The 9,517-nt window shown below is 40.4% G+C and overlaps 1 protein-coding gene across 1 annotated transcript; it reads left to right on the forward strand.

Moving 5' to 3' along the window:
• The first annotated feature begins 1,973 nt into the window (after nt 1-1,973).
• On the forward strand, nt 1,974-9,263 carry LOC124960607 (interferon-induced very large GTPase 1-like). Its single transcript, XM_047519474.1, has one exon. It carries the CDS (start codon nt 1,974-1,976, stop codon nt 9,261-9,263), a length of 7,290 nt encoding a protein of 2,429 aa, XP_047375430.1.
• The last annotated feature ends 254 nt before the right edge of the window (nt 9,264-9,517 follow it).

The raw sequence follows: 9,517 nt of genomic DNA on the forward strand, positions 1-9,517 counted from the left end.
CCACTCCTTGGACTATACCCAAAGGACTTAAAATCAGCATATTACAGAGATACAGCCACATCAATGTTCATAGCTGCTCAGTTCACAATAGCCAGATTGTGGAACCAACCTAGATGTCCTTCAATTGATGAATGGATAAAGAAAATGTGGTATATATATACAATGGAATATTACTCAGCCATAAAGAATGATAAAATTATGGCATTTGCAGGCAAATGGATGAAACTGGAGAATATCATGCTAAGTGAGATAAGCCAATCTCAAAAAACCAAAGGAAGAATGATATCGCTAATAAGTGGATGATGACACATAATGGGGGGTGGGAAGGGTTAGTGTTGGGGTTGGAGTTGGGTTTAGGGAGGGGGGCAGGAATGGAGGAAGGAAGGACTGTATAGATGGAGGGGAGGGGTGGGAGGGGAGGGGGGAAGGGAAAAAAATGGCAGAATGAATCAAACAACATTACCCTATGTAAATTTATGATTACACAAATGGTATGCCTTTACGTCATGTACAGACAGAGAAACAACATGTATCCCATTTGTTTACAATAAAAAAAAATGAGTTTTGTAGAGGATAAACACTCAAACTTAGCAAATGTCATTCCTATTAAAACAAACCAAGAAAGACATGATACAGGTGAAATCTATGGCAGAAGTGGGAGAGAATAAAAAAGAAATGAAATTGAAGAGAGATTTAAGAGGGTAAATTGAAAAGACATGGTAAACTAATGTCATGTTAGGAGGAAAAGAAATAAAATAGGACACTCATTGACCTTGGAAGTATGATAGTGCCATTTAGTAGGACAGCAATTACAACAGGAAAAAAACTTGAATAAGGTAAAAAATTAAAACATGAAATCTTATCTGCTGTCCCGAGGGCAGGGCAGGGAGGAGAGGATGCTGTCCTATATTCAATGTTTCATCAATGTAAATTAATGAGCATTTGAGTCTACATATGCAATAATGAATGACATCAATATATAGAGTTACTCATGTGATATGATATAAAGATAATATTAACTACAGGAAGATGAGGAGTAAGAACTGAGAGATAAAAACCAGGTCAGTAGTAAATTCAAATGGCGAGAGCAAATAAATATCATTAAATTACTTACAAAGAAGTGACAGGAAGGAAAGGAACCAGTCAATATAGGATACATAGAAACTAATACAGAAAACATAATCAATTGATGTTATCACTAGTTTTAAAAAACTAAACATTAAGCCAGGTACAGTGGTGCATGCCTGTCATCCCAGTGGCTCAGGAGGCTGAGGCAGGAGAATCACAAGTTCAAAACCAGCCTCAGCAACCTAGTGAGGCCCTAAGTAACTTAGTAAGATCAAGTTTTAAAACAAAAAACAAAAAGCCTGGGGATGTGGCAAAATGGTTAAGTGGCCCTGGGTACCAAAAAAAAAAAAAAAAAAACTAAACACTAAGCTACAACTCATGCTACTCATCCCTCAGTTTTCTATACAATTGATTTTGTATTAAAAAAATGCAAAAATCAGGCTAAGCTGCAATTCACCCTAGCAAATAAAAGGGGAATGCAGCCAGGTGCTGTGATGTACACCTGTAATCCCTGCCACTCCAGTGGCTGAGGCAGAAGGATCGCAAATTTAAAGCCAGCCTCAGCAAAAGTGAGGTGCTAAGCCACTCAGTGAGACCTTGTCTCTAAATAAAATACAAAATAGGGCTGGGGATGTTACTCAGTGGTCAAGTTCCCCTGAATCAATCCCCAGTACCGCCCCCCCCCCCAAAAAAGGGAATCTGTGTTGAAAACACATACATTGATACCCTGTACACACAAAAAAAGTTGTTAACAAAAAAATATATGGTGGAACAATTAACTGAGGGGCTGAAAAGGCCTTGAAGACATGCATCATTAGTATATTCATCTGTTTGATCATGTGGCTGACACTTCTTAAGGTCAGGACACAGTCAAGACTAACTGACTGTCTGTTTTTCACACAGCCATGGCCACAGCAGATGATACCCCTGATGAGCCTCTGCTCAGCGGTCAACGGAGGCAAGAACTTCAAGAGATGCTGAGAGAAGCAGGACTGGATGTTGAGTACTGGTTGCCCAAGCTGCAGGAAGTCCTTGGTGTGACCTGTGCCCAGGCCTTACAATATTTAAAAGAAAAAGACCTCCAGAAACTGAAATCCCAGGTACAACATCCATGGGAGAAAGGGGCCCTAGAGAAGCTGATTGAGCTGTCACACTCAGATGGTCTTCCAGAGTTACAAAATTCAGGAGTGGAGATGATAAAGAAAAAGCAGAAGGCAGAACAAGTACTGCAGGAGTTGAGAAATTTGCTGTCAGAAGGGAGGCAGAGACAGGAAGAGGCAGTGAGAAAAAAAGAAGCAGACCTGAGGCAAGCCATGGAGATCCCTGAAGAGTACTGGCCAATGCATGAAAAGCCCCTAAGGGAAGTCATGGAAATCATGCAGAGACAACTCAGTCTCTTGGATCAGTCACTGTACCATAAGCAAAACCTCCCAGATAGACATCTAATAAGATGGGCATCTGGAGGGTTGGCCTTGCAGGGAATTTACAAAACTTGTAACAAAATTGACCTGATACAGAAGAGAGAGGAGCTACTCAGTGTCCCCAAGGATTTCTCACTTTTGGGCCCTCAGCAGGGCACATGGATGGACACAAAGGAATTTACATCTTTTCAAGAAGAATCCATGTTCACTCAGACTATAGAGAGGCTGGGCTTCAGTATCACTGCCTCTGCCAAAGGGGAAGGTTGGAGATACAGTCTGGAAGCTGGAGTGGATAAAAGCAAACATTCAAAATCCAAGGACACTGAACAATTTCATTCTAAACACTCTTATTTATGCTCAACTAAGTTCAGCTACATCCCCCTGGCCTCTTGCCACTTTCCCATTGATCAACTCCAGTTCTCCAAGCCTGCTCTTCAAGAACTGAAATGCATTGAAAACCTCCTGGATCAGACTGCAGATCCAGACATATTCCCTTTACTGAGGCACAGGACTGAGAATTTCTTCCAAAGGTTTGGCTCTCATGCTAACCAAGGCCCTCTACACCTGGGAGGAATCTACTGGTGGAAGGCAATTTCAGAGGGTTTCCAAAGTGAGCAACTGGCTGATGTGAAGCAGCAGACAGAAGAGGCACTGAATATTTACATAAGGGGCAGCTACAGTGGCTTTGGAGTAAACGTGGCTGCAGGTATGAATGTGTCAGATGCTCTTTCAAAAAAAGCCTCTCAGAACCAAACTTTCCAAAATCTCCAAAACAAAGTCCAATTATCTGTGGCCCAGACAGGTGGTCTACCAGAAGCAGATGGCGTTATCCAGTGGAAAGCTGGCCTTGTTGCCAGCAATCAAACCTGGTGTGTCATTGACCGAGGACTTCAGCTAGTGCCCATTTGGGACATCATTCTCTCCAACCACAGAAGTGATTTCAAGGATCCCCTTAAGGTGGCTAACTGCATGAAAGACAACTACACTGCTCTTACTGGACTCACTGCCCAGATCCAGGATGGAGAGGAATTATTGAGTGCTATTCAGGAGACTAGAATTTTCCTAGAGGATGTGAAATCCTGGGAGATATCTGATCCTGAAGAGCAACTTCAAAAACTGATAGATTTCATGCAAATGTTGAGTCAAAAAGTAAAAGGTTATGACACTTGGATTAACATATGCCTCACAGACTGGAATCTGCAGAATTTTCTAGTAAACATTTTCAACTTTTGCAAAAACTCTTCAATCCATAAAACTAAATTTATTAAAACACAATTTCACAGCCTTCTAGATCCTCACATCTACAAAGTGATGAACTTTCCTCAGGCTCACTCCATCATACAATGGATAAGCCAACCAGAGTCAGAGCAAGAGCAAGTCAACATCTCCCAATTTTCTGAGTTCATTAAAATTTTAAAAGAAACACAGAATGAACTCTTAGAAGTGAATGTCAAATCTGAATCCCCAGAAACAGTAGAAGCTGCTCAAAGAAAGGCTACCTATGAGGTCTGCTTAGCTCTCAGCTGCTTCTTGAATCACCTCCAAGCAACAGAGCAGCCAGACACACAGATCTTGCTACTTTCCATTGCAGTTGGTGCAGGATATCAGGTGGAAAGAAATACTTTTCAGTATCTTCTAGGGTGCAATGAGTTAAACTTCTTACTGGATGATATGCGATATGCCCACAAGAAATACCAAGAGCTCAAAAATATTTGCAACTATAGAGCTCAGGCATTCCTTATGCTCACAGGTCTGACAGCAACATCTGGAATTGCAGCTATTTCTACAAAAGACAAAATGCAGCGCATGGAATTAATGAGACAGCATATGGAACAGTCACTGTCTAAAGAAGTTTTACAAGTCCTCACCAAACATGGTGCAGATCATGATTGGGAAAATCTAGAAAAAGACTTGAGGTTACTCATTGATGGGGATTATGAAGCCACCATCTCTTCTTTGAAAATGGACAAGGTGAGAAAAGAATTGCAATGTCTCTTCCATGGAAAGAAACAGTCTCAGGAACCACATGAAAATGAAAATAAACAGGAGGAGGTGATAGAAAATGGAGCCTTCCTAGACTTACTCCAGCGTCTAGGCCTAGAACATTACTATCCAAAAAGGATGAGTAGAGCTAATTTCCATCTGATCTACAAGACATCTGTGTACAACACCCAGCCGAAATCAGAAAGGGAACTTCCCTTCTATTTCCTTCAGAAACTACTGATGCTGGATTATGGGCTGAGACACTTGATCTTCAAAGATGATGGAAACACAGATAATCAGGTCTGTCCAAGTGCTTCAAGTGAGGAAAATGAGGTTTTTGATCCATATGAAGACTTTGTTGAAGACAGTGATAGTTTTGCTGACCTTTTAGTCTCTAAGCCCAAAACCCATATTCACCCAATGGATATTCAGATGGCAATTTTTCACTGTACAGATGATTTTGCCAGACAATATATTTTGGGCAAACTTTCCATTTGTCAGTTTGCCCTCCCTCTTCTGGTGCCAAATCCCTGCACTTCTCAAATCGAATTCTCCCTTTGGTCCCTCAATCAAGTTAGAAGAAGTTGGTATCAAGCACGAAAATCACCACAAGGAAAGAGCAGCAGTTACAAGAATCTTCATATGTATCATGTCTCCACCCCCATTGTGTCCTTCATTAGAGTTGGCAATGGCCTGTCTGCTTCCAAATCTCAGATCATGAATTGTCTTCTCAGTAAACGTAAACATGATGTGTTTTTTCACCGACACTGCAGAGGAAGCACCAAAGACTGTCTCTTGATGGGGGGTGTGGTGGAAATCTGCTGGTTCTGCCCTGGAGGGGAAAAGGAGGACAGGTTTGACAGCTGTGTGACCTTCACCAATCTTCGTGGAGATGCAAAGGAACATAAAAGGCAGCTCACCTTCCTGAAGGAGGTCTCTTCTCTCATTGTGGTCCTCATGTCAGCTTCTGATGACAATAAAGAAAATCAAAAAATTGTCCATGACCTGTGTCAGTCATCAAGACCTTTGATCTGCTTGCTGGATGACAAAGAAAAGTCCAAAGTTAATAATTTTGGTAGAAGAGTGAGAATTGGCATCAGGAATAGAAATGAGGCAGAACTGACAGAGGAGCTCACAACTACCATCAGACATCTGCTAGAGCTCTCTGGCACTGCTCTCAGTTTAGAGGACTGTTCTCAGATTGCACACAAGCAAGGATTTCTCATTGATGAAGACCAGAGAGATTGCAAGGAAGCCAAAGAAAAGGCACAAACTATATTGGCCCTCCTGGGAGAAACAAAGTTATCACACGTGAAGGAGAACTTACTACCCCTTCAAGGACAACTGTGGCACCTTTGGTGTAAGAAGGACAAAGAATTCTATCATCTGAGAGAAAAGGGGAATCGAAGCATTGAACAACACAAGAGTGAGATTGAGACAGATAAACAAAGAATACGGCACCAACAATTGACAAGAGCCTTTCCCCTTAATGATGTAATGCAATCTGTCCTTCAAATTCTCCAAGAGCATTCAGAAACTCACACCAAACTCTACTTCTTGCAGTGGCTGAGTATATTTTTGGACAACCTGACTGCAGAACACTTGGAAAAACTGCATGAAAAACAAAGATCTTTGTGGTCAATGGTACAAATTGAAAAGCAAAAGGCACAAAAGAGCAACTCCTTGAAACTCTTTGAAAATGAGATAGAATCCATCTCTACTGAGATTAGTGACTGTTCCTTAGGAATTGAGCAATTTCTCAGGGAAGTTGGCCAGATCTATGAAGCTCTGGAAGAAACTTCCTCCAAAAGAGACACAATTTTTCTCTCCCTTCCCCAAATTGCTGCAGACCTGATGATATCTGGAGTTCCCATAGAGCTGATGGAAGGAGATGCTTCCTATGTGCCATTAAAATGGGTGGCAGCTGTTTTTGACAAGCTCTCTGAGAAACTTGGAGACAAACGGCTCTTTGTTCTGTCTATCCTTGGCCTGCAGAGCTCAGGGAAGTCCACCCTACTAAATGCTCTTTTTGGGCTGCAGTTCACTGTCAGTGCAGGTAGATGTACCAAGGGGGCCTACATGCAGCTCCTGAAGGTGGATGAGACATCCACAGAGGAACTTGGCTTTGACTTTGTGCTGGTTGTCGACACAGAAGGACTTCGGGCCCCAGAACTCAGCAACAAGTCCCAGAATTGGGATAACGAGTTAGCAACCTTTGTCATTGGAATTGGAAACTTGACTCTGATCAATATATTTGGCGAGAATCCATCAGAGATGCAGGACATCCTACAAATAGCTGTCCAAGCCTTTCTGAGGATGAAAAAGGTGAAAATCTTCCCAAGTTGCCTGTTTGTTCATCAGAATGTTGGAGAAGTTACAGCTGAAGACCAAACTATGGAAGGACGAAGGTGCCTAGAGCAGAGGCTAGATGAAATGGCAATAACTGCTGCTGAACAAGAAGAGTGCTCACAGGTAACACGCTTCGGTGACGTCATCAAGTTTGATGCCAGTACTCACGTGTACTACTTTGCTCACCTCTGGGATGGCAATCCCCCCATGGCCCCTCCCAATCCTCGCTACAGTCACAATGTCCAGGAACTGAAGAGTAGAATCCTTTTGACTGCCAAACAGGAATCCAGGGGAAGCATCCTGAAGATATCAGATGTAAAATTCAGAGTTCAAGATTTGTGGAGAGCCCTGGTAAATGAGAACTTCATTTTCAGTTTTAGGAATACTCGAGAGGTCATGGCCATGAGCAAACTGGAAACCATGTACAACCACTGGACCTGGGAGCTCAGGAGTCATGTGCTGGACTTGCAGAATCAACTAATCAAACAAATTCAGAATGGAAAGATCCAGACACTCAAAGCTAGTGTATTTGAGTCTTCAGTTACAGAAAAATATACAGCTATCAAGCAAGAACTTGAAAAATATTTTAATGAAGACCCAGATAATGAAATACTAGTTCAATGGAAAGCAAGTTTTGAAAATAAGCTAGTCTTCCTTAAAGAGGCCCTTATTTCAGACAGTAAAAGAAAAGCAAATGAACTTATTCATTTTAAAAAAAATCAAGAAAGGTTGGATAAGAAAAAGATAAGTTATGAAAATGAATTACTGGAAAGAAGTCGAAAATTAGCTCTAACTGTAAAGGGTAAAGAATTGAGTGAGGAAGAGTTATATGATAAATTCAATCAACTGTGGAAAAAATGGGTCTATGATGTGTCTTCAGATCTCCCTCAAGTTATAGAGCCTGACATAGATGTAGATTCTGAAAGCATCCTGTGGGAATATTTCCAAAAGGAGACAGACATGATAGACATACTAAAGAGAAATTCTGGAGAGAAGTTTCAAGTCAATTATGATGAGCATATCAAAATGAAGAAAAAATATAACTTTATGACAAGGACCCTAAAGGCCCATGATATAGAGTCCATTAATATGATTACTGACCGCATTGTTTCAAGATTTAATGAAACTATTAACAACATTCACAGGCAACAATGTGATTACAATCCAAGTTATTTCCATGAAATCCTGAGAATTATAGATGAGGAAGTAAATTCCGCACGCACTGAGAAAAGATACACATTTACAAGTAAATACACCACTGAATTATCTTTATGTTTATTCCAAAAGGCATCAAAGAGTTTTAAGGAAATGCACAAAGCATTCAAGAGAGCAAATGATCCTGTAAATTATCTAGAAAGTAAGAAAGATGATTTCTTCATGAGCTTTAAGATCTCTTGCCAAGGCGCAACCTCCATCAAAGCATTTGTTGATTTTCTATGGAACAAGTTAACTCCTGCTGTCTCTGCCACTATATGGGAAAAAATGATCATTAAAATAGCTGGAGACATGCAAGCAACTTGCCCTGCATTCAATGGAAACAGGGCTAACCTAGAGAAACACATTCTTATTTCACTGGCAGAAGAAGAAAACTTTGATAAGTATTGCCAATATCTTCATAATACAAAATCATTTTTTAGCAGTTACATTGAAAACCATATTAAAAGATACTGTTCACACAAAGAAAGTGAAAAAATAAAGACTTTTTTCAAAATAAGTTTAAACAGCATCAAGAATGCCATCCTTTCTGCCATTCGGGAATCCACAGCAGTAGCTAAAGATAAAAGCAGCACTGTGTCTGGGTGGTTGGATTTGTTCTGTGATCACCTGGGAAACAATTTGTTCTTCCCACGAAGAGATCTGATAAGTATTGAGCACCAGGAGATAAAAGATATTGAATTTCTCAAAGAAGTCATGAGTTCAGCTTTGGATCCTGCAATGAAGAAAGTGGAACAGAATTGTTCAAGCATACCTATAGAAGAAATGGTTCCTGAAATTGAGAAAATACTCTCTGAACATCTCTGTGGCTGCTGGAAACAATGTCCCTTATGTAATGCAATTTGTACAAATACAATTCCTACACACGAAGGAGATCATAGTGTTCCATTTCACCGTCCCCAAGCTGTCAATGGATGGCATAAGCATAAAACAGACCATTTTGTAATTGATTGCTGTACTAGTTCAGTAGCAAGTAATCGCTTCATACGTTTTGGAGATGACCGGGAAATCCCATATAAGAACTATCGGGAGGCAGGAGGGGATTATGCCACTTGGAGCATCACTCCAGATTCATCCACTCAGCCATATTGGAAATGGTTTGTCTCTCACTTCAGATCAAAGTTAGAAGAAAAATATCAGAAAAAATTTACAGGTACTGGTAAAATCCCAGATGCATGGGCCAAAATCACAAAGCAGGATGTGCTTGATGACTTGAAAAATCAATAATTCTCAGTTACCACACAAGAGTCCCAGCATCTGAGAAAAAGGAGTAACAGTCCCTAAATGATCCTAAAACACCTCATCTTTATGAGAAACTTTAATATTTCCATTTTAAAAATGAAATGTTTAAAATTTTGAGGGTTTTTTTTATAAAAGGACTTCATTCTCTCTGCCTCAATTCCTCTGGTTTAAAGACAAATTACTAAAATTATATGAATATATGGTAAAAATCCACTTTAAAATGCCTTCTTCATACTTTA

This window comes from Sciurus carolinensis, chromosome 11 (assembly GCF_902686445.1).
Source record: "Sciurus carolinensis chromosome 11, mSciCar1.2, whole genome shotgun sequence".
In the NCBI taxonomy this organism is placed as follows: domain Eukaryota; kingdom Metazoa; phylum Chordata; class Mammalia; order Rodentia; family Sciuridae; genus Sciurus; species Sciurus carolinensis.